The sequence below is a fragment of the Cryptomeria japonica genome, chromosome 2 (assembly GCF_030272615.1).
Source record: "Cryptomeria japonica chromosome 2, Sugi_1.0, whole genome shotgun sequence".
In the NCBI taxonomy this organism is placed as follows: Eukaryota; Viridiplantae; Streptophyta; class Pinopsida; order Cupressales; family Cupressaceae; genus Cryptomeria; species Cryptomeria japonica.
The window spans coordinates 660,848,313-660,874,730 of record NC_081406.1 but is presented as its reverse complement, the minus strand read 5'-3'; the positions used below and the strand labels follow the sequence as shown (position 1 = coordinate 660,874,730).

Here is a 26,418-nt window from a genome sequence, read left to right as displayed (position 1 = left end):
AATGCTGGTAGGTGATTTTGAATTTAATTTTTTTAGGAGGATTTTTTGTCTGGATAGCCCCAAGACAAAAGGGAAGAATGTTTCATCAGCAAGTGTTGAAGTAAGTGATTGTATGCAACAACAAGAATCTAATGTTATGTGTTCTCTGAGTGATTCAGAGTGTGTAGTAGCAATTGTATTAGTTTGTACTGAGAGCAATGATTTCTCAAGACATCGTGTGGCTCCTGATGAGAACTGATTACTTCAGGCATTTGTAGCTCCAAGTGAGCAACGTGTATGTTAGAGAGAGCTCTAAGAAGCTCCCTAGTTTGTGAAAGAGCTCAGAGAAGCTCCAGATTGTTCAGTGTTTGGGAGCAGCTTCAAAATGCTGCAAATCTAATTTGTAATCAATAGTAGTAGGTAGTTAGTTTATTTTATGAGAGTTTTTTTGTTTTATGAAAGTAATCTCCAATTTAATAGAAAGAAAAAGAATTTCATGTCTCATAGTTTGTGATTAAATTTTCTTCTGTCGTGTATTGCAAATGATTGGCAAATCTGAGTTGTAATCTCAGATGTTTATTTGTTTCTTAGTTGAAGGTTGTTTGTTTCAGAGCTCTGTCTCTGTCCTTCCTGAGCGTTTTTTAGATTTCCAATTTGGTATCAAGGCTTTGTATTTGAGCATTTTATTTTTTCCAATTGTTAAGGCAAGCTCAGAGTTAGATTATCTTCCTTATCAAACTACCAAAAGTGAGTTGAGGCAGGGAAATATAATGGAAGCTAAAGCACTACTTGTTATAATTCATCATGTGACTTTATAAGATGCATTCATTGTAAAAACACAATATGGTAGAGTATTTTTATATAAAATAAAAAACTAAAAAAATAATATATAAATATGAAATGTATATAAATCTTCTTATCTTCAAAAGAAGGAACAGGAACAATTCTGCTATGTGAAGCCCCAAATGATAAAAAACCATACAAATGTGTCCTTTTACAAGCTCATCCTCTTGCTCACCCTCCTGTCTCCAAAATTCAAAAGACCATCTCTTGCCCTTGGTGACTGGTAGAAACGACTCCCCTGGTAATGACTGTTGTAGTAATGGCTCTCCATCTGCAAATTGGTTGTGGACATCTCCAAATCAAATTTGTCTCCCTCACAGAAAACCCTACGTGATACCTTGGTGGTTAATGCTTCTGTTAACTCTCCACTAAAAATTCATTTGCAGATCTGCTTCATAAGCCCCTAAGTGGATCTTCTACACAACTTGCAAAAATGCCTCCCCTATGCCTCCCCTATGCCTCTTTATGCTAGAGGTGATTTTGGGCAAGGTCGTATTGGATTGCATAGATCAAAATTTGAAAAACTGGCACTCATTAGCAAATTTAATCGTCTGTGGCCATCTCTTCCAATGTTACACTCCTGGATTTCTTAACCCTGGAATCTGCTAGTGTCAAGCAAAATATAAATTTATGCATGAGTTAATAGTTTTTTTGTGTTTTTCTTTGATAATACAAATTATAGGGATGTTGTTCTATCGATGGGCTTTTGGAAATGAGGTTCATGTGCTCTGTCTCTCTGCCCTCGAACTCCCTCCTTCAATCCCCTTGTTGATCTTTTTGAGTTTTCACCTATCTAGACCAAGCTCCCCCACCTCCCTCTCCACTTCTGGTGCTCTGTTGCCTATGAATCCATTGGCAACAAACTGGGTTGCTTCATTAAAGTCGACCCTGATACCAACCTTTTCTACCATACCTCTTAAATTGAAAGAATTTTGGTTGATTTTGACCTTTCCAAACCACTTTTTATTGAGATTTCTCTTATGGTTGGTGAGTTACAGTGGAGATAAATTCTGTACTATGGAGGGATCTTGTTTAGGTGTAGACGCTGTTTTGAAACCGGGCACTTGGCCTCTTCCTATCCTCACTCTCAGCTTTGCTCCTCTCCTACCTAGTGGGAAGATGTTGAAAGGTGTCATCTCATGGTCTTCTCGTTGGATTTAGACTCAACTTCAGACTCTCCTATGACTTCAGTGCCCTCCTCTCTGATGATTTTTCCTACTTCGGTGGTTCATGCCTACTTGAGCCCTATGGCCCTTGCCCTTATGTCCCCTTTCTCTATGGTTTGTGTTGTTCCTACCTTGACGACCCTCGCTCTTGCTGCTCCCTCCTTGCGAGTTATTTTTTATCCTTTGGATCATTTTGGTTCACTTTCAAGTACTGGACTTATCCCTTCCATGGTCCTTCATTACCTCTCTCTGAATTTTCAGGTTCCCCTTCTAGGTTAGATGACTCAACATTGAAATTCATCTACCACTTCTAAGGGTTCTATTAGCACTATTCCTCTAGTTTCTCTTAAAAAAGGATTCTTCTAGGATAGTAGTACAACAAAAGAAAAAAGGTCATTCTCTACTGACCCAAAAATTTCATATTGTTCTGTTGGACCCATTTCTTGGTTCTAATTCTGATTTCTAATAGTTCTTTTTTTAATGTGTTTCAACTTTGTTGTGTTGTACTCGAGTTACCTGGGTGTAACTCTATTGTCCCTCATTGATTGTTTTGATGTAATTTGTCTAATCTGAAATGTGTTGGATCCCTTCTCCACTTATATTAATAAAAACATGTCTATGAAAACATAGATTTTATCATCTCACACTGTTTGGAAATAAATGTTTATAACATGTCCTACAAAAACATAGATTTATCATCTCACTCTATTTAGAAATAAAACCACATAAACATAGCAATTTAGGTTCTTTATCAATGAGCAGATATTTTCTTTCTATAAAATATAATTTTATTTTATATAACATGTTTAATAATTAGATAGAAATTAATTTGTCAAATAAAATAGATTAATATGTAATAATAGAGATAATTACATTAATGAAATATGTGTAGTTATTATAAAATGCAAACATATCAGTATTGATATGATGATAAAGATGTCAATCAAGTTAAAATATGTGAACTAATAAAAAAGAGACGATTATTCTAGCACTTGTATAAAAAGAAGGTGTGGTTACATTGATTGTCATTTATATTGATTTTCTTATAAATTTGACAAGGTCTATAATTGAATTTATAAGTATTTTATTAAAAAATAATATAATATTACAAGGGTGTACTAATCATTATTAATCATTTATAAGTCTTGATGCAACATTACATGGTGAGTATTGGCATAAGTGATATTACTCACCACTTAAAAGAAGATATCACGAATATTAAGAAGTTGCAAGAAAGTTGGAATATATAAGATTGTTGTAGTTGAATCTCCAAAATCAAAATAATACTATACTACAATGAAAATCCAACACAAATCTAATTAAAGATACATTAAATTTACTAGCATCACCAGCATCACCATGATGACTAATATAATCTTCATTACCTATCATTAATGTACAATGCTCACCATTATATTTTTGAAACATTGAGATTTAAAGAAAAGATATATTGGCGACCTTCTTTAATGACTTTGGCTTTAGTGGCGACCTAATTTTGGATGGGCAGTGACTCCTTTGACAACTCCAAATGCAGCAATGGGTGGATCTTTAATGTCTTTGATCATTTCTTTGCTTTCACTAAGAAAAGCAGTGATTTCCCTCTTTATTTTGTGATATCTTCACACTTCAAGGATTTCTTCTTGGAACTTCTACTTCTTTTATTTTCTCCTGCACAAAAAACAAATCTTGCAATCTCGTTGGAGGGTTGATGGAGTCTTTCCTTTAGCAGCAGAAATTTTCTTTGAAGTTTTCGCTATGACTAACTCCTAGCAAACACCATTGACCTGATCCAACAGTCTCACGCCCAAGATCTTTTCTCATGCTCTGATACCAATTGTGTTTGATACCAATTGTTGTTTTTGAAGGAGAGAGGCAGAGGAAAAATAATAGAAAAAACAAAACAGAACAGAGAACCTTAATAACATAGATAACCATAGAATAATATTTCTGATTTTATATACTTCAAAATCATACAATATTCTGCTTGATTATACAAAGCTACTCCTCATTTTAGTTCTTAGAGATAATACTCAAAACAGAGTCCCCTGCTCAGGCTGCAACAATACATAAGCTTCTGCACTATTTTATTTTTCACAAAAACAGATTCCCCTGCTCAGGCTGCAACAATACATAAGCTTCTGCACTATTTTATTTTTCACAAAAACAGAGTCCCCTGCTCAGGCTGCAACAATACATAAGCTTCTGCACTATTTTATTTTTCACAAAACATTGCTCTGGGATAGACTGCCCCTGTTTTTTTTTACTTCAATTTTTCCATTTTTCTTCATATTTCTACATTTTTCTATTTTCGGCTAATCTGGTTTCAAAAAGGGGTTATAAAACTTGTGTTATTGACTTTTTCAAAAAAAATTGAAAAATCAAAAGCCACAGCTAAATTTGCTGATCACGATCAACGATTTCGTGCTATTGACTTTTTGTGTTATTGATGTGCAGTTTTGAAACCAGTTTAATCGCGGCCCCACAAAAATGGCCTCAGTTTACTGTACATGCTTAGAAGAGGGAAAAAAAGTTAAAAACTATTAAATGCAGTTAATACGTCAGCATGGGAAAATCTGTGGAAGAAGATTATAATCTGTCCCATGAGTGGTAAATGAGAATTAAGATAGAAAAGACAGAGGGCGGCGGGAGACATCAATCTACCGAAGACAATAGTGGAAGCAGCTGGGATTAGTCCTCAACAGTTTTTGCAAACACAGCTACAGCAAAAGAGGAGGCGGCAATAAACATAAAGAATAAACAACAAACACAGAAAAAGCTCTTAACACAAAGACTCTTTTATTCATTCAAACTTCTCGAACTCTATTACATTATGCCTCAATCGAGGTCATTCTCATTTATTGCAGGCTACTTTCAATAAGATTACATTGTCCAAATAAAGACAGTAAACTACAGTGTTTTCCTTAATGAATTTGACATGCAAATCGACACATACATCTAAGAATCAACCATATGCACACTAACTATTAAATAAAATTGCACATGGTGAATGGCGTGCGTAACTGGATGAGGATCACTGGAGTGAACAGTGTGCATGGTAGTGAGGCTCACATATCACTTCTCAAATAGTCTTCCAATTTTTGAGTTTTATTTTAAAAGAGAGAAGCTTGCTGTCAAAATGAAATGTTATCACTGATAGAGACCCAAATCATGGTTTACTACTGAGTTCCCTCCATCTACCACAAGATTATGGCCACTTACGAACTTAGATTCCTCACTGGCCAGATACAAAGCAGCCTCTGCAATATCTTGTGCCCTAAGAGTATGGTCCTTTAAATTGGCTACCTTGTCACAAAACGCCTCCCAATTGGCCCTGATCTCTTCTAGACTCATGGGATTATCCTTTCCAAAGAATTGTAATGTAATATCTGTGGCCAGGGCAGCTGGAGAAACACAATTGACTCTGATACCATATCTCCCCATCTCAGCCGCTCCTTGTTTGGTGAGGCCTATGATTGCATGCTTAGAAGATGTGTATGCATAAGGACCCAGTCCACCCACTATTCCTGCCATACTAGCTGTAGAAATTATGCACCCATTTTTCCTTGGGACCATAACGCGCGCTGCATGCTTAATTCCATGCATTACTCCTTTTATGTTTACATTCATCACACGCTGAAACTCTTCCATGTCATACTCCATCGCCTTGCTATTTTTCTTATCAACGGTTCCTGCATTATTAAACATAATGTCCAGTTTACCATGCTTTTCCATGGCCAAATCCACAGCTGCACTCACATCTTCTTCTCTGCTCACATCACATTGGGCGTATGTGACATCTGGGGAAAAAGATTGAGGAACCTTTTTACTAATGTCAGCCACGATCACTTTGGCTCCATGTTTTGTAAACAGCCCAACTGTGGCTTCTCCAATTCCTGATGCCCCACCTGTGATTATGGCAACCTTTCCTTCTAATCTGCATGTAATAACATCAGTTATAACTTATCATTTATGAATGTTGCAACCTTTCCTATAAAAATCAGACAAGAGTATAACAACTGAAAGAAAGAATGACACATTGCAGTAATCAATATGAAATCGGTTGGTTCAAATCTCACACATTAAGCTTTGACTTTTAGATTTAAAAGTGTTAAATATTCAGAATTGACTGATATTCTCTAGACTTAATGGACGTGCCTAATCTGACTCCAAAATCGTGCTATCATAAGACTGATAACTTTCGTGTTATGCGAACAAAGAAACTGCAGAATAGACGCAGAATGGCTGTGGGGCTCGGCAAAAGCACCACGGCCGCTGTCCCCCACTATAGTATTATACAAAAATTATCACTGTATGACAATGCATTTTTAGAACCAGAATAGCTACAGCCAAACTTAATATGTTAAATATTGTGTGATTTAAGACTGATGCAATCTAATTTATGCATAAATCAATGACCTGGGAAAATTACCTTCTGCTTAGATTAGCTGCTATCGTTGCCATGACGATCTTTGGTTGCTATACCTTGCAAAATTACTGAACACAAAAGATTTAGAGATTGAAATGTGATTCACAGATAAGAGAAAATTTCTCTTTATAATACATTCCGGAAGGCTGTCAAGTGTCAACTACTTTTGTTGGTCAATTTTTACGTCTGATCCGCTCGTTTAGTCTCAAACGTGGTTTGAAAATCAGCCCTGAGAGGAAGAGATTCCAAATTCAAGTGAAGACAAATACATCCGTGACAATCTAACCTAGTTGCCATTCAAACATTCTAATATTGAATATGATATAGTCAAAGTTGGTTTCATTATATTATTTCATGCATGACTGTGGATCCTACGTCGTTGTAATGAATAATAATGGTAACAATTAAAAAATAAAACAAATCAAATTCAATCTTGTGAAATATTTTTTTATTTCTTTAAATAAAAAAATAATTTTTTAAGTTTAATGGTGGTTGGTATTTTGAAGATATTCTATATATCTTTATCATCTTGAAGTCAAAGTAATTGTAATAACAACAACTTGAATACTGTAATTATTTCTCTAGAGCAATTAAAATATCGATATCTTGTCTTGTGGATATTTCCTTGACATTTTGTCGAGGTCTTACCACGTAAATTTGTATCTGATTTGATATTTTGCAATTTCAATATTTATTTTTCTACTTATTTGCAACTAATTTGTATTATAATTTTTTTTTTTTTTTTGCTTCTACTTCCGCAAGTGTTAAAGAGCAATTTTTTTTAACGATTGTGTTAGAATTTGATGTTTTGCAACATCAAATGACAAAAGTTTCAAATTCAAAGTTTGTGGTGGATAAATGTAATGAAAAGAATATCTTGGAGTGATGGAAGCTCAAGATACGTGATTTGTTAGTGCAACAAGAATTGCACACTGTGTTAGTAGGAAAGTCAAAGAAACTTGCTTATATGACTAATGAAGACTGAGAAGATATGAAGACAAGTTCTAATAGATTAATTCCCTAGAAATAAAAGAAGATTGAAAATAACTAGCAGCTTTCCTTAAGCATGTAGGTTTATCACTCTTTTCGTTAAACCAGATAAAAGTTTTTTAGTATTAAATGCTATCTAGAATTAAAGATTCTTTGATTATTAAATGATAAAAGTAATTGCATTAATATCTTTAAATACTATATATAACATCAAATTGCACCAAACATACATTTTGTTAGTTCAAGATAGAAGAGTGACTAATCAACCAGATTTGAAACTTGCATTTTGAAATGGAAATATACAAGCTCTCAATGGTAACAATATTAATGCAATTGTTGACCTATCTTAGAATTGGGTAATGGTCACATTCTAGTGTTACTCTAGATGATAAAGATGAATACATTAATGTCTTTAAATACTAGTACGTAGCATCAAATTGCACCAAACGTGTTCAAATAGCTATATAGATAGCAAAGTGAATGAATCAAGACAACCAAATCTAAATTTGAATTTTAAAATAGAAAGAGAAAATTTAAGTTGCAAGATCCCTGTTACAGTTGATCTCTTATAGAATTGCTTATCGTTAATAGATTAATGCACGAAAAATATAATGATATATTTATAATTAGATGAAAAAATAAAAGAATAATCCACCTTAAAATACAATCATATAATTTTACATATATAAATTTTTTATTTCAAAATAACTACACAGCTAAAGAAATTAAGATTTAAAAAAATATAAATAACTAGTGGAGTTATCCATAACTTTATCTATATTTATATATCCCAATTATCTCAGACAGCAAGCGAATCTCAAAGTTGTATAATGACAGAATAATGATTAACATAATTGGAAATATCTAAATTTCTGAGAATATTATAAAGAATACCATATGAAGCTCTTGACCTGAGATATTCCAAAAGGGCTTTCAACTATTTTTGTTGGTCAAATTTCACATTTGAGCCGCATCATAATTTTTGTGTATTAATTAGTCTTCAACGTGCAATGAAAATGATATAAGAAGTGATTCATCCGGACCCTCCTCTTAACCTTCTCCTACTGCTGCTATCATTTGACCGTATATATATATATATAATTTTATATATGGATACTGCTGATATTTATTCATAAATTCAAATGAAGATAAGTATGAGAATCTCATTGATTCATAGGTCCAGTCAAAAATGATTGACTTTGACTCATTATAGACACAAATTTTTTCTTGCACGTCTTCACTCTTCTTTTCATACAGTCATAACTACTAGCGTTATTAAATGCTGAAACTGTCAGAATCTTCTAAATCGTTACAAATAAAATGTCACAGTAGAATGCATTTCTAAATTTTAATTTCTGATCAGTTCTGTAATATTCACAGAACCATAATAATTTCCTTGCATAGAGAGGATAACCTGTGGCATTATTTAGGTGATGAGAATCGTATTCATTTGATCTAATAATGGTCTTTAAAACGCCAATTTGGGTGTTCATCCGGTCAGTCTTAAACCCCACACATTAAGCAACATATTAAGTCTAGAGAATGTTGGTCAATTTTGAGTGTTTAACATTTTTAAGTTTAGAAGTGTGTTCTTAGTGTGACCACACACATTAAGCAACATATTAAACCTAAAAAATATCAGTCAATTCTAAATATTTAACACTTTTAAACCTAAAAATGTAAGCTTACTGTATGTAATTTAAGCTATTCCTGTTCATCATAAGAAATCTATATACTCCAAAAAAGACATATAATGAAATATACCGGCACTGACTATCCAACCACATAAAAAGAGCGGCAACTACTCCCATACCACCGTAGCTGCAGCCCTCATGTTCAGTAGTGTTGCTGCAGTGGGTAAGATATTATTTTTTAATTTATTTTACTTTTCATCGTAGTTGAAGTTTTTTAATTTTTAATTTTATGTTTAAAAAGTGATTGATATAGTATATTAAAAATAAATTTTATTTTATCTGCTTCCCGCTATCCGCCCGGGGCTGGCGGCGCGGCCGCAGCTCCCTTGCTCATCACTCATAGCTCCTATGGGCAAAGTTTCCTTGCTGCTAGTCTGGTGGTGGTAATTACTTCAATCGGCGCCGCTTAGCCTCTCCACCACGTGGTGGCTTTGCTTCTGGGTGGGGTACAGGGGGTGCTGATTTTTCTACTGGTGGTGGTTCTAGTTGGTCGGATATCGGAGGAGATAAAACTTGGCCCAAATATTCCAAAGAGTTTGCACGGCTTGCTCTGGTCGGGGGCTTGCTCTGGTCATTTCTCCGGCCAGCAAGGAGAAGGAGATTGAAGAGACGACTATTGATGAAGGATGGTCCCTCTCGAACGACAATTCTGATCCAGTGATGTATGGGGTCTCAAGGATGATTGTGATTCACTGCTACCTCTTGTTGTCACTTCTTGAGCCGCTTAGTGGTTTTTATTTAGCTGTTTCTAGTTTCGAGGGTTGCGCATGTTTGTTTTTTTATGTTTTAGTTCTATTTCCGGTGCTACCCATATGACTCAAGGTGATCTCACATTCCCTTACCATTTTTTGTGAATGGTGTACTTTTAATTAATCTTTAATGGAAATTCCTATTCATAAAATCTAGATATATATCTCTCTATATATAATTTATACTATTTTTTTAATATTGAATATAGAGAAAAAAAACCATACAGATCATAAGTATCAACTGATAAATCTTCCTAGACTAGCAAACTAAAACATTAGTTACATCTACCTTGCTGTGGAAATAATTTATACTATATTATAAAATGAATATTTGATTTAATTATAATTTATAAGTTGTTAATTAGATATATTTGAGATTCAAAATATATAAATTCATTTATTTATAAATATAACTTGTAAAATTTAAATTATATGTAAAATAATTATATATTAAAATTAAAAATTAAAAATTATAATTAATCAAATTTAATTGAATTTTTAGAAAAGTTTAAATTCAATAGATAACATTTTTTTTCTAAATTATATAAGTAAATATTTTTTAATGATTTATATATAAATACCAATACTTATGTCAAAGGCATTCCCTATATCAAGTAAACCACTCACTTTGTGAAATCAACGATTCAAATTTGAGGAGAAGGATGCAAGACTATAAAATTAATCACAACCGCATTTTTCAATCCCCATCCTCTAAACTATCTCCCTCTTCATCAGCCAAGAAGAGGGGGAAACCTTCAAAGGCATCCCGTTTAAGTGATGAGAATAAAGCAGGGATTCAAGCAACAATTCCCTGTTCCCTAACTCTTAAAAAAATAGGAAAGAAAAAGTTATCAGTCAATCACCCAACAACACGGGTGGCTAAGGCCAAAAGAGGTCTTCAGCCTGAGTATGCTGGAGGACTGAAACCCACAAATGCTCATGAGAGGAGGGGAGCTGAGACTTCTCCTCTGGGGCTATGAGGATCTTTTCGTTGAATGTTAGGGGCTTAAATGCCCCTAATAAACAACGGCTCAACAAGAGCCAATTGTTTAATGCTAAATTTGATCTTGCTCTTCTTCAAGAAACAAAGTTATCTGTTGATGTTGCAACAAGTTTGTTCACATCTTGGAATTTGGGTAATTTTGGACCTCCCCTTTCCATGGTGCTTCTGGGGGTCTTGCGATTTTCTGGGATCCAAATAAAGTGTCTGTGGAACAAATTACCTTTGGGAAATATTGGATGCTATCTTTAGTGGAGAACTGCTCGAATAGACTTTCTTTTTGGTTATTTAATATTTATGGCCCTACTACTATCATTGACAAAAATAAACTTTGGACTCTTCTCAATGATGTGTTAAGAATCCTACAAGGGGAGTTGGTCATTTTAGGGGGGACTTTAATGTTGTTTTAAATAATGAGGAAAAATGTGGAGGAATTGTCCCTTCTCCTAAGGTGATGCTAGACTTCAATCAATTCAATCTTGATAATAATCTTATAGATGTATCCCCCAAGGTGGGCAAATTTACTTGGACAAACCAACGAGCTGATCTTTGCAATATTGTAGAACATTTGGATTGGTTTCTTATTTCTGATTCATGGTTTCAGTCTGAAATAGACTATCATTCTCTCGTCCTACCTATCTCAGGCTCTGATCACTACCCGATTTTGTTCCATTTGTCTGATTCCTCTTCCCATCAAAGAGGGACATTTAAGGTTGAACCAATGTGGTTCCATGATCAAAACTTCATCGCATTGCTAAAACATTGGTGGCAGAATTCTCCCTATATTGAAGGGACTAGGATATACAGGCTAGTCAAAAAATTGTAGCTGCTTGAAATCAAGATCAAAGACAGGAACATCAATATCTTCAAGAATATCTTCCATGAGAAGACTAGGCTACAGTCAGAATTATCTATGATTAATGATTTTATCATCCAAAATGGCATGGATTCTCAGTCCTTTGCTCAGGAAAAGGAGCTTAAGAGTGCTTTAGAAGAAGTAATTCTTAGAGAAGAAATTTACTAGAAACAAAAATCTCGAGAAACCTGGCTTGCAACTGGGGACCGGAACACCAAGTTCTTTCATGCCTCCACTAAACTTAGACACCTTAAGAACAAAATTGTTCAAATTGACTCTGTGAATGGAAGGCTTGAGGATGAGAGTGAGATAGTCGCGGAAGGTATCTCTTTCTTCTCACATCTGTTAACTAAGCAGCAAGTCCAACATTCTCATAAAGTTAACATTAAAAAAAAAAGTTAACATTTTAGGGGGGCCACAACAGACGCTATGTTATGTTTTTTGCATAAAAATAGGACTAGTTTTTGTGGCCCCCCTTTTTGAAGCCTTTAATCTCCACCATTTTCAAAATAAATTAATAGTTTAGAAAGTAGAATCAAAACACTCTGACTCTTGTTCTTGTTGCATCTTCAAATTTGGAGTGTAACTATCTTCAATTTGTCATTGAAGTTCAGACAAGTTACTGATTTTAGAAAAAAAGTGGCATCTTAAGACCCCCTTTTGGTACCACAACTTGGTGCACATACTTGTGCGTCTGCCAATTTCATTCTAAATGGCTTGGAGTCTCATAGTGTTTTTCCTTATCATTTCATCATTTAGGGCCATCATCTCCTCCCTCTTCCTTTTGAGGGTTGCTTGGTTGTCTTAAAGCTCCTCTATTACCTTCGCCATCTCCCTCCTGTCATCCTCTTAGTCCACTCTCTCGCTGATCTCCTTCATTTTATCTTTCAACCCTTCTCACTTCTCAAGTTTATTCACCAATTCATTAGCCGCCACCCAGACCCTTTGATCCCTTTTATCCATCACCCAGCTAGAAGCTTTAATGTCTACCTCGACTTGAGGGCCTCAAGCCTATTAATTTTCTTCTTTGCCATGTTGAGTTAGTTAAGGAGTTAATGGATTATGGCTTCCTATCTACTGTAGGCATCACAGAGTGTTAATTTTTTTTGTAAGGATTGGTAAATCCGATTTTAATTTGGGAGTTAATAGGGGAGGGGGAGGGGAGCTAAATGAGGGGGTAGATGTAGCAAAAAAAATACTAAAATGATTGTCTAGAGTCCACTCTAACCCAATAGACTAGTAGGAAACAAAGTCCTCAAAAATATTCTTCTTAGACATGGACTCTTCAACAATGCTTTCTATAATGGGAGGGATCAGGGGGGTTCTTTCTTTTAGTTGACCTATTAGGGTAAACCTGGGTAGGGGCCCCTTTGATCTTAGGAGAAGAATTGGTGGCTCTACTGTTTGTGTTATCTAAAATTTCAACAAATAGAGGGGAATTAAGGAGACAACTAGATGGGTTAATAACAAGCCCACTAGTAGGGGTCATGCTCAGATGAATATTATTGAAATGCAAGATAAGTCCCTAGTGTAGGGGAAGGAAACTTTTTGCTTTGGCAATTGCCACATCTTGGGAGATGGATGAAAAATGCCAATAAGTGAAATTCATCTTCACACCATACCTTAGGTGGTTAAGCATAGGGAAGAGATAGAAATGAAACCGTTTGAATCTTCCATCTAGAGCAATGTACTTCATAAGGAGTAGTGTGACCTAATTCCAAATCCTAGGCAAATATTCTCTATTGAATCCACTTTGTAGATGAGCCATTTTCTCCCCTAGCTTTAAGAACCTCATAAAATCTACTTTGTAGTTCCTCTTAAGTTTCTAAGGGAAGGTTGTGCCTTCCACCATAAGATTAGAGGTCGCAAAAATTATTTTTATACACCATAAACACTACACTTCTCACTTTAGCTTCGCCCTCATTCCAAGATTGGGCAAACTCCTCAAATAGAGAAGAGTTGAATCCCTCCATGCCCTCAATATAAAACACTAGATTACCTTTGACCACCTTCTTCCAAAGAGCATCATTTCATTTGAAATGACTAGCAAAGTTATATATATATATATATATATATATCCTAAGTATCTCAAATAGAAAGCAAATATAAAGGTAAGAGTGAGGCTCTATCTTGCAAGAGATATGCCATTTAGTTTTAAAACAAGTTTAGATCATCACTACCATGAAGTATAATGATAGAATAATTATTAACTTAACTAAAAAAATCTAAATTTCTTTGAAATTTAGGAAAAATATTATAAAGAATACCATATAAAGCTTTTAACCTAAGATATTTTTGTTGGTCAAATTCCACATTTGAGCTGCCTCATATTTTTTATATGTATTAATTAGTTTTCAACGTTCTATGAAAATGATAAGGATAACAATATTTGAGAACCTTACTGATATAAGAAATAATTCATTGGGACCCTCCTCTTAACCTTTTGCTACTACTACTACTATTTGACCATTTATTTTCTTATGTTTTATGATTTGGATGTATGTCTTGTAAGCATTCTATATATGTGATTTTATATTCATTTTTTTAATATATATAATTTTTTTATATTGATAATGTTGACACTTATTCATAAATTCAAATGAAGACAAATACGTGTGAAAATCTTAATAAATCATGTAGACACCTAAAATTGTCCTAACCTAATTAAATAAATATTTTATTTATTTAATTATTTTATCCAAATCTTTCTATTAATTATTTAGATTTTTATTTATTTAATTAATTAACTAATTTTCTTCTAAGCCTTTCCTAATTTAAATAAATATTTTTATTAATTTAAATTCCCCCTTTTATTAAATTAAATAAATATTTTACTCATTTAGTTTATCCAGGCCCACCATTCTATTAATTAAATAAACCTTTATTTATTTAATTAATTCATTAGCCTTTTTTTCCATGACAAGTGTCATTCATCTCTTAATTTGCCTCTAACTACCACTCCCTTTATTTTACTATTTCCTATACCTACCCTTCAATCGCAACCCACCATTTATCCTCCCACCTCTTAATCATAGCCGTCCATTTTTAGGTTGTTCTCTATAAAAGAGGCTCCTTTCTCTCTCTTTCCATATCAATCAAGTGTAATATACCTAAAATTTGTCAAATTGTCTACTAGAGTCACTATCCATTCTATATCGAGCTCTTGTGCAAGTAATAAATCTGAGAGCAACCATATTAAGCAAGATCAATGGAGATAGAAGGACAATGGAGATCAAACCCATCCAACATATGAATGGTATAATGTGATTTAACTTACAATTTTACATGTTTATGATTCTCTATTGATATTTTGTTGGACTTATTTGTTCATTTTGTACATATGTACATATGTACATATGATTATCTTGTGCTACACCCTTTGTAGCATACCAACCTTGTGACTGCAATGTGCTCATAAGACTAGATCAATAACAGTGTTACCCCTACCAATAGTCCACATCCACTCAAGTATACAAACTAGTCTAAATCATGGTACAAATGTGCAAGTAGACAAGGTCCTCGTGCAAATTGAGTCTCGTTTGTCATCATCATCTCCATAGCTCATCCCCATCTAATAGACAAGCCATGGTTCGTCTTGTCAGGGAAGATGTATTTTGCTGATCACACCCCCTGCAATGGCTGCTCGAGCAACTCCTATTGCATCACACTCTTACATTTTATTCCAACTAACATGGCTTCTCTAGATCTATAAATCCACATATTCAAAGACCCTACGTAGAGCCTCCATATCACCACCCTCCCTATCATATACGACTAGCTCTCCATGAATAGGAATTCGTAGAATCCTATAGACGTCTTCCAGTATCACATACATCTCTCTTGTCGACAGATGGAATGTACAATGATTGTTATACCACCACTCAACTAATACGGAAACAAATTCAAAATTAGCTTGAATCTCAGGCATGAATGTGGTGTGCCATAGTCCAAGTGTCCCTAATGCAACATGATCATCCTCGCTCAGCTAGGGTCTCAACCTCTACGTATGTGGGAATATCTCGCATGAATCTAATGGTTTTAAATCATCTTACAATCATAAGAACAATTGCATCACTCTCCAAATTTATTAGCTTCTATCCTATAAAGCTATGTTAGGTTTATCTTATCTAGCAGCTTCATCATCTTTATCAACTTCATCAGTCGCTACATGGCCTACCCTATTTGATCAATTGCCAGATTCTATCAATCTGACTGCATATCTTATTAGTCACCTTTGTTTATCACATTGCTACTTGTTTTGCCCCTAGATTATCCATAATGTGTTGATATTTATGATATATGTGCCAATAAAGCATAAACATAGTTTTACAGTTTATAACACACCATCAACACATACGCGTCGTTGTTAAGTGTAAATATACTTTCACAAAACATATATGCACTTTTATCTAACATAAATGTAGCTTTACCAAGAAAAATGTACTTTCAAAATGTACACGCCAAAACCTAGCACGTACGCGACCTAGCCTAACCTATACATGTTTTTAATAAAACCTACCTTGTTTTTTTGGCAACCGAACTTTTGGACCTATTTATGATGCCACTAATGCAAAAAATCAAAAAATGCAAGGACTCCTCTGGCTGCTCATGCCTTCGTACTCGCTCAAATTTGTGGAATTGCTCTGGCATCTCTCTGCTTCTCTGCTTGCCTCATCTCCTTCATTTAGTGCCTTGGTGAATGAAAGTGATGATGCAAATTAGGAGATACCTAACCTCTACTCATAATTATAGTTGGTGTAACCCTAATTTGGTTGTGGTGGCGTCTTGTGGTCTCCGTCATCTTGTGTGCTTACCTCTTAGCCCATCTTTTCCATTTTCACCCACACGTCTTCCTATCTAGCCTGCCTTACCCTTTCTTCTTATCGAGAGATTGTCAAATTTTTAACTTTTGCAAAATTTTCACACAATCTCTTGAGGGGGAATGTCACCATCCTTACTAGGGGTAACCTTTTGCATCAAAGAATTATTTTTCTTTGAAACAACACAATTACATTGTCTGAAAGAGGGGCGAAATGTACATACCTAAAAATTGTCCTATATTATTTATTTAATTATTTTATCTGAAGATCTATATTAATTACATATTTATTTATTTATTTAATTAATTCACTAATTTTCTTCTAAGCCTTTCCTAATTTAAATAAATATTTTTATTTTATTTAGATTTTATCTTTTTATAAATTAAATATATTTAATTTATCTAGTCCCACCCTTATATTAATTAAATAAAACTTTATTTATTTAATCATTTCATTAGCATTTTCTTTCCATGACAAGTGTCAGTCATCTCTTAATTTGCCTCTAACTACAACTCCCTTTATTATGTACTATTTCCTATACCTACCCTTCAATCTTAGTTGACCATCTTTTATCCCACCTCTTAATCCTATCCCTCCATTTTTAGGATGTTCTCTATATAAGAGGATTCCTCGTGTCTTTTTCCATATAGGAACTTTGGAGCATACTTAGATTTTTCCAAATTGACTTTAGCCTACACCCAACTACATCACCACAACCACTATCAATTCGCCATTGAGCTCTTGTGCAAGCATACAAATCTAAGAGATTCAAAATAAAAAAAGAAAGATCAATAGAGATAGGATAACAATAAAGATCAAACCCATGTGAATCTATGAAGGTATAATTTGAGTTATTTTATGATTTTGTATGTTTAATGGTTCTTCATTGACAATATTGAATCTTGTTAGGATTTACAATATTGAGAAGTTCAAATTTGACATATATAAATAACATGTTGAATTTTTGTGTTTACTAATCGTGTTCAACATCTAGAAGATTGACACATTAAAGAAGTTTCTATATTTAGCGAATAGGCTCTATAGCATGGGCATTGACTACCAGACATCAATATTTCTCATGAGAAACTTAAGCTTTATTGGAATTAGCTCACTAAAAGAATTTTTTATTTATCTATGGATAATACTTTGATGACACTGTAGTAGTTATCTTTTCAATTGCCTTTCAACACTTTTTTTTATTCCCCATCAAATCTTCACAAATCTTTCAGCTACTAAATAAATAAATATTACTCGCTTGACACATGTAAGCAAATTTTAACTTGTAGACAATATTTTATTAATGAAACAAGTTATAGTAATTATTTTTCCAATCACTAGCATCTTTTAGAATGATCTGCAATACATGTGTATCATTTAAAATCATATCATATAGTATAGAGGTTGGGCTTAATCAACACACACTAAGCTTTGAGTACTTAGGTGGTTGGTTTATGTGAGGCTATGCTTAACCAACACACACTAAGATTTGACTACTTAGATGAATATTTGATGTGGGTCCCTCTTAACTCAATCCTTTTCCTATTTCTTTAACCCAAGCATTTTCAATTTTCTATTTCTAATCGTCATTCCCTTAGTTGGATCAAAATTCATGTAGTGTTTGGTCTACCATTTTATGCAATCTTTGGTCAATTCAAAACTTGGTTCAAATTTTAGTCTCACATATTATTTGTTACATTGTGCCAAAGTGGATTAGTAATATGCCAAAATAATTTATTTCTAGAAAGAATGGTATTAATGATTCTTTGGTGCATTAAAAAAGATCTTTCTCTCAGGCTATCTATAAAAAGGGTAGTTCAAACAATGGATGGAACTGTTGAGAGTGTAGTGCCCCTTGACTTCCAGGATCTTTGGTTGTTTTATTGTGTGTGTAAAATATAAATATCCCACTATAATAATCCCACATTGCCTTGCCAATATATTTAGCTATCTTATTCCAATAATAGTGTTATCTTGCCTCTAGATAGGAAGGGAAATGTCTCTAGTAGTATATTCAATAGCATCTTGACATAAAACACTTCATTCAAAGCAATATGGTAATGGAGGTGTATATTCTCTTCTTACAGAGATTGGATTTGTTTGGTTTTATCTTCAAAGGATAAAAGGCCTAGTACATGATACAAGAAATGCACTTTGGCCTCAATTTTTATTTGTGAAAATTGCATTGGCACGATCTTTTCATTATTCTGTCTTTGACCCATTTTTATTAGATTAATTTTTTTTGAAGTGTATACATAGTATATTTTTTAATTAAGGTAGCCCACACAACTCGACTTTTATTTGTTTTTGTAATATATTATTTTCTAGTGTTTTTTGGGTATTTAAATATATTATTTAGTTATATATTTATTAAATCGATATCTATTGCAATACAATATATTGATGAAGCATTCAAATCTTAATATTTTGTAAATTTAGATGTATTCATTGTATTTCCTTTTACTCTTTTCATTCAATTTCTTAAATATTTTCAAATTCACAATGTTTAATGGATTCACAAACTCCTTGAAACCTTAACACCAATGGTTGTAAAAGTGTTAGAAATTTCACGAGTTTGCAAACTTTGCAAAGGATGACAAGATTCAAAATGTTGGCAAGTTCACAAGTGTGTGATTTTTTTAAAAAGTGCATTAAAGAGAGAATTGGAAGAGGAATGTATCCAAATAAGGAAGAAATTCACTATTTTAGGAAGTTGTCAGTTTGTAGTCCTTGAAAGCTCAACAAACCAAAAGAAAAGACTTCACAATGTTAGTGATTGTAATAGGTTCATGAACTCAATAAAAATTTTATGTATTTTGAGTAAAGCCTAGAATACTGGCAAGGTTAATGAGTTCTTTAAAGTCCCAAAACTCTAACAAGAAAAATAAAAGTGAATAAGGAAAAGAGAATGGGTTTAGAGTGTCAACAAGTTCATGAACTTTCTAAAAGTGTGATAAGGTTTGAGAGGAGCCCAAATCTTTGAAAAGTAAGATGTGTGTTGAGATACATGTGTCTCAACCTTGCAATTTTTAGTAAATTGTTCCAAATGTAGTTGGGAGGTTTTCCATGTGTCGGTGCCTTGGAAAAAGGTATATGAGTTGTCAAAAGATGCCCTGTCCATAGTATAATATAGGAGGGCCTTTTTTAGAGATTATATGACACATTTCATGCTAGTTATGAGGGTCAAAAATAGGGGATAAGAGTTTGGACGTGAGTAACTATATTTAACTTGGTTTTCTTATCTTGGAAAACAAATGTCAAGGGTGGGCAACACGTGTCATGGAGGTTTTGCCCATGGTATTGTAAAACCACAAATGGTTTCCAGGTTGTAAAATTCCTATTTAATGAGGGCTTGGAGAGGAGTTTGTATGATGGAGTTTGGTTTGCAAGGCTGGGTGCTGGAAGGATGTTAGTGAAGTCTCTGTGAGCTTGAGTTGAGGTGATGCTCTTGTAAGAACTTGTATTGCAAGTGTATTGTAATCTCTTGTTGATTTGTTAATATACTATGCAGGTTTTAGAGTGTGGGGTTTTTCACTCATATGGGTTTTCCCCATGATAATCACTGTGTTATGTGTTTCTTATTTTATTTCTACTCTATTTGCTTCTTGTGATCTTTGTGATAGTTATGTTGAAATTTGCAAAATTTTCCTCTCAAGATTAGCATAGGAAGTGTTTCCGCACACCTTTGCTTCCTTACAATTGGTATCAGAGCCTGGCCAGTTTTGGTTCTAATTGTTGGGTACAGGGTTTTTTGAGCTAATCAAGGTTTGAGTGGGAGCTTGTGCAAAGTATTTCATTTCTATATTGCAGGATCATAAAGATGGCAAGTATATCAGGGAGGACTGATGTAGAGAAGTTTTCTGGCACAAACTTTGAAATGTGGAAGCTGAAGATGGAAGATCTGTTGATTGATCAAGATCTATGGGATGCAGTCAATGAGAATAAGTCGAGGCCCGCAGATCCGACTTTAGCTGCACAATATGATGTAATGGATAGAAAAGCTAAAGGTCTCATAAGATTGTGCCTTGCAGACTCAATTCTGATTAATGTCCATGAAGAATCTACTACAAAGAAGCTTTGGAAGAAGCTAAGTGAGATCTACCAAGCAAAATCACTTGTGAATAAAATTTTCTTGAGGAAGAAGTTGCATTCCTTGAGAATGGAAGAAGGTGGATGAATTTCTGAGTATCTGGAAAGTTTTAATATGTTGGTGACTCAGTTGACCTCAGTTGGGGTACCAATGGATAAAGAAGAAAGGTGCCAAATCCTGCTATGTTCATTGCCAGACTCATGGGGCAACCTTGTGATGGCCATAGGGAGCACTATAGTCATCTTGAAGATGGAGGATGTTGTTGGTTCTGTACTTTCTGAGGAGATGAGAAGGAAGGTTTCTCTGAATGCCAAAGAGGCTCTGAGTGTTCGAGGAAGACCAAAAGAAAGAGGCAAGAATGAAAAGCAGAATGGCCATTCTAAGTCCAAGAATAAGGGGAGATCAAAATCTCCTGGTAAGTCCAAGGTAATTTGTTGGAATTGTGGAAAGCTCAGACATTTCCGAAGAGACTGTAAAGAAGAAAAGAAGAAAAAGAAGAAGAAGCAAGATTCTGATTCTGAGTCTGAGAAGGAAGATGGAGATGCTTTTATTGCAACCTTGGCCACTCGTGCAGGTGACAATGCATGGTTGATAGACTCAAGTGAATCTTTCCACATGACTCCTATTAGAAACTGGTTTAGTAAGTATGAAAAGTTTGATGGTGGTAAGGTGTATTTGGGTGATAACTCCTTTCTTGATATTGTTGGTCGTGGTAGTGTTCATGTTAAATTTTTTGATGGTAGAACTAGAAGATTTGATGGTGTCTTGCATATCTCGGGACTAGCAAGAAATTTTTTATCTATTAGAAAACTAATAGATGCGGGTGTGCATGTACAGTTTTCTGAAGCAGGTGTGAAAATGGTGAGAGGTGCTATAAGAGGAAGCAGAATGGGTACATTGTACCAGCTTGATCCATGCACAGTTGAGTACAATAGCACTTCTGATAAGAATGTGATAAAGACTATGTTGGAAAAGGAGAGGGTGTCTCTTTCAGCAGATGGTCATGGTTTTTTGGTGCCCAAGGGTGCTCTGTCTACTGAATCAAAGTTTCCTGCAAAGAAGACAATGTTGTGGCACCTGAGACTCGGTCACATAGGTGAGAAGGGTCTACGAACTTTGAAAAATAAGAACCTTGTTAATGGGTTGAATGATTGCAATCTTGAATTTAATTTTTGTGAGCATTGTATTTATGGAAAACAAAACCACATTCAGTTTTACTCCAGTTCTTATAAGTCTTCAAGTGTTTTGGATCTAATCCATTCGGATGTATTTGGTCCAGTTGATATTTCTTCTATTGGTAAATCAATTTATTATGTTTCTTTCATTGATGATTTCAGTAGAAGAACATGGGTTTATTTTCATAAGAGTAAAGCTGAAGTTTTTAGTTGTTTCAAAGAATTTAAAGCAATGGTTGAGTTGCAGATTGGAAAGAAAATAAAATGTTTAAGGACAGATAATGGCGGTGAATATTGCTCCGATGATTTTGACACATTTTGTAAAGATTGTGGTATTAAGAGAAAGAAGACAACTCCGTATACTCCACAACAGAATGGAGTTGTAGAAAGAATGAATAGGACCTTGATGGAGAAGGGTAGAAGTATGCTAAGTGGTGCTGGTCTAGAACAAAAGTTCTGGGCTAAAGTTGTAGCCACTTCCTGCTACATGATAAACAGGTCTCCTACATCAGCTCTTGTTGATAAAATGCCAATGGAAGCGTGGTCAGGCCACAAGCCTTCACTTAGTCATCTAAGAGTTTTTGGTTGTGAGGCATATGCTCATGTGCCAAAGGAGAAGCAGACAAAATTGGATAACAAAGTTGTTAAATGTATATTCATTGGATACAGCTATAGTGTGAAAGGATACAAGCTTTGGGATCCTGTTGCACAAAAGGTATTTTATTCCAGAAGTGTTATTTTTAGAGAAACTAAGTCTTCTTCTATTACAATGCAGCTAGAACAAAAGGAAGAAAAGAAAGATGTGATTCAACTGCCTGCTACACCTGAAAAAGTTGAATTGAGGCCCTTAGAAAGATAGGAAATTGATGAGAGCTCTACGAGTTCCGGATCATTAGAGGAAGAAGAAGAACCTGAACCTGAACTTGTTTGAAGGTCTACTAGACAAAGAAAACCAAAGGTATGGATATTCTCCTGATGATTGGAGATGTATATTTGCTTTGAATGCTAATATTGATGAACCAAAATCTGTAGAAGAGGCTCTTGGTATGAATGATTTAGAGTCTTGGAAAATTGCCATGGATGAAGAGATGGGAGCTCTTAAGAAGAATGACACATGGGACCTTGTACCATTGCCTGAAGGACGAAAGCCTGTTGGTTGCAAATGGGTGTTCAAAAGGAAGATAGGTTCAGATGGAATAATAGAGAAGTACAAAGCACGTTTGGTTGCAAAAGGTTACTCCCAGGTTGAGGGAGTAGATTATGGTGAGATTTTTTCTCCTGTAGCCAAAATGACATCCATTTGTTTCTTACTTTCTATTGCAACAACTTATGGTCTAGAGGTCGAACAAATGGATGTAAAAACTACTTTCCTTCATGGATATTTGGAGGAAGAAATTTATATGACACAACCAAAGAACTATGTGGTAAAAGGTAAAAGTAATTTGGTTTGTAAGTTGAAGAAATCCTTGTATGGTTTGAAACAAAGTCCTAGGATGTGGTACCAGAAGTTTGATACATATGTATTGAGTTTGGGGTTTGTGCGGTCTAAAACTGATCACTATATATATTTCAAATTTGATGGTGATTGTTTCCTGGTTATTGCCTTGTATGTTGATGACATGTTGTTTATTGGGAAAGGAAAAGGTTTGATTGCAGAATTAAAATCTCAACTCTCGGCAAAATTTGATATGAAAGATCTTGGTGCAGCAAGACACATTTTGGGAATGGAGATTGTAAGAGATAGACAAAACAAAAAGCTTTAGCTAGGCCAGAGTAAGTATGTTGGTACTATTCTAAGAAGATTTAATATGCAAGATTCTAGACCATTGAGTGTTCCTGTTACAATGGGAACAAAGCTTTCTAGTTCATAGTGTCCTACATCCCCATTGGAGATGGAAGAGATGAGTCGAGTACCATACCAAAGTGCTATTGGAAGTTTAATGTATGCTATGGTTTGTACAAGACCAGATATTGCCCAAGCAGTGGGAGTTCTTTACCATTACATGTCTAATACAGGAAGAGCACATTGGGATGCAGTAAAAAGAGTTTTTAGATACTTGCAGGGTACCTTAGAGTACTCTATATGTTTTCATGGAACACGAAATGAACATTCCTTGGATATTAGAGGCTTTGTGGATTTAGACTGGGTAGGTGATGTTGATAGAAGAAGATCCACCAGTGCATATGTGTTTACATTATTTGGTGGTACAATTAGTTGGATGAGCAAGCGACAGGCTGTGGTCACTTTGTCCACTACAGAGGCAGAGTATATGGCAGCTACTCATGCCTGCAAAGAAGCCATTTGGCTTAAGTGATTGTGTTCAGATATAGAGTTTAAACAGGGTGCAGTGACAATTTATAGTGACAGTCAGAGTGCAATCTGCCTAGCGAAGAACCCGACTTTTCATGCCAGGACCAAACACATTGATGTACAATATCATTTTGTGAGAGATATGGTTGAGGATGGCAGGGTGAAGCTGGAGAAGGTAGAAACTTTGGTGAATGTTGCTGATTCATTAACTAAGCCCGTGAGCATAGAGAAGTTCAGATGGTGTTCGGAGTCTACGGGCCTCTTGGACCCTAACTGTTGAGTCCATGGTAATATGGATCCCCTGACTCTTGCAAGGTATTCAACAAGTGGGAGAATGTTGAGATACATGTGTCTCAACTTTGCAATTTTTAGTAAATTGTTCCAAATGTAGTTGGGAGATTTTCCATGTGTCGGTGCCTTGGAAAAAGGTATATGAGTTGTCAAAAGATTCCTTGTCCATAGTATAATATAGGAGGGCCTTTTTTAGAGATTATATGACACATTTCATGTTAGTTATGAGGGTCAAAAATAGGGGATAAGAGTTTGGACATGAGTTACTATATTTAACTTGGTTTTCTTATCTTGGAAAACAAATGTCAAGGGTGGGCAACACGTGTCATGGAGGTTTTGCCCATGGTATTGTAAAACCACAAATGGTTTCCAGGTTGTAAAATTCCTATTTAATGAGGGCTTGGAGAGGAGTTTGTATGATGGAGTTTGGTTTGCAAGGCTGGGTGCTAGAAGGATGCTAGTGAAGTCTCTCTAAGCTTGAGTTGAGGTGATACTTTTGTAAGAACTTGCATTGCAAGTGTATTGTAATCTCTTGTTGATTTGTTAATATACTATGCAGGTTTTAGAGTGTGGGGTTTTTCACCCGTATGGGTTTTCCCCACGATAATCACAAATGTAGAAAATTTAATCTTTTTTAAAATAAAACTTGAATTATTTTCTAAAGCTTTTAGGGGGCTGCACGGAGCAAAACACCAATCTTGTGACTCACTTGACTCAAGAAGATCCAAGGAGTGCACAAGTTGGACTACGACTTGCAGAATCAGATCAGGTCACAATGTTTCAAGATTGTGTCCCAGGAAACCAAACACACATAAAATTCGAATGCAAAGAGTCAAAAACAAAGCATACAGAAAACTACAACAAGCAAATTACTCAACACAGTAGTTGGGGCCAAGAATCTATTTAATGTCAACCCCACAGAATACAAAGCAATTGACGACTAAAAATTCCTAAGCCCACAAGTCACTTGCATTCAAGAATTCTAGCGACAACATTGAAAAATCTCTCATTTCTAAGGGTCTTGTGAAGATATATAAAAATAATAGGGCAAGAAGATCAAAAATTGCAAGTTCAAAGTAGGTAATCAACGAGCTTGAGTCAACATGTGTTTGAATACCATAATAAGTATTTATCTATCCATCCCATTCCATCATATTTCATATCTAACTGGGGGCATCTGGGGGAATCTCCTTGACCTACTTCTTGGGTTGGATCTTAGTTACCATCTTGAGAAAAATAATACCACAAGAATACACTTGACACTTGAAACCACAATAATAGTGAAATCAAAATATTTAGTTTTCATGATTAGATACTGGTGTTGGTATATGACGACTTCCTTAATACCTTCTTGCCTAATGTATCTTGTATCTATTACTATCTATCTATTCATGCCTTGATTATATATCCTTCCCTTTTGGATTTAGGTTCCATCGACCTTGTAAATCCATATAATCAATTGATCATAATTTTATTTGTAATTCATCTTGAAGGGATAGAGGGTTTTAGTAACACTGACCTTATCGATGTTTTACTAGTATGCCAAATATCTTTCTACTAGCTTCAAAATTTGTTTGTTTACTAGTAGGAAGTTAGTAAGTTACTTTCATTAGAAAAACATCTTGGTAATAGTAAAATGGTAAGGTTCAACAACCTCTTGGAATCTATATTTATAATTAGCTATTTTGGGATGTTATGGAATCTGTCATAATTTGTAAGAGCATCTATGACAACTTTGACACCTACCATAATATTCTACAACTATGATAGAATCTTTTCTATTTCCGTCCCAAGGTGCCCATACATGAAATATGCCTCATGAAAGTTATAATATCATTTATAAGAGGTCATTATGAATAGAAAATTGATGATTACAAGGCAATGGGCATTGGCTATTCAAATTAGGATTCCATTCTTTGTGGTTGTGTAATTTTCTTATTTGACTGGTGGCTTGTAGTGGAGTTTTATCAAGTTTTTGTTCTTTTTTGTTGTTGTAGGGATTGTGTTGTTACATTCAAGACTCAAGAAGAG

General features: G+C 34.7%; 1 protein-coding gene across 1 annotated transcript; it reads right to left on the bottom strand.

Moving 5' to 3' along the window:
- Window positions 1-4,768: 4,768 nt before the first annotated feature.
- On the bottom strand, window positions 4,769-6,538 carry LOC131061359 (short-chain dehydrogenase reductase 2a). The gene is made up of 2 exons (XM_057995009.1): window positions 6,418-6,538; window positions 4,769-5,922 (listed from the first exon to the last, which is right to left on the bottom strand). Exons 1-2 carry the CDS (start codon window positions 6,447-6,449, stop codon window positions 5,136-5,138), a joined length of 819 nt encoding a protein of 272 aa, XP_057850992.1. The 5' UTR covers window positions 6,450-6,538; the 3' UTR covers window positions 4,769-5,135.
- Window positions 6,539-26,418: the final 19,880 nt, after the last annotated feature.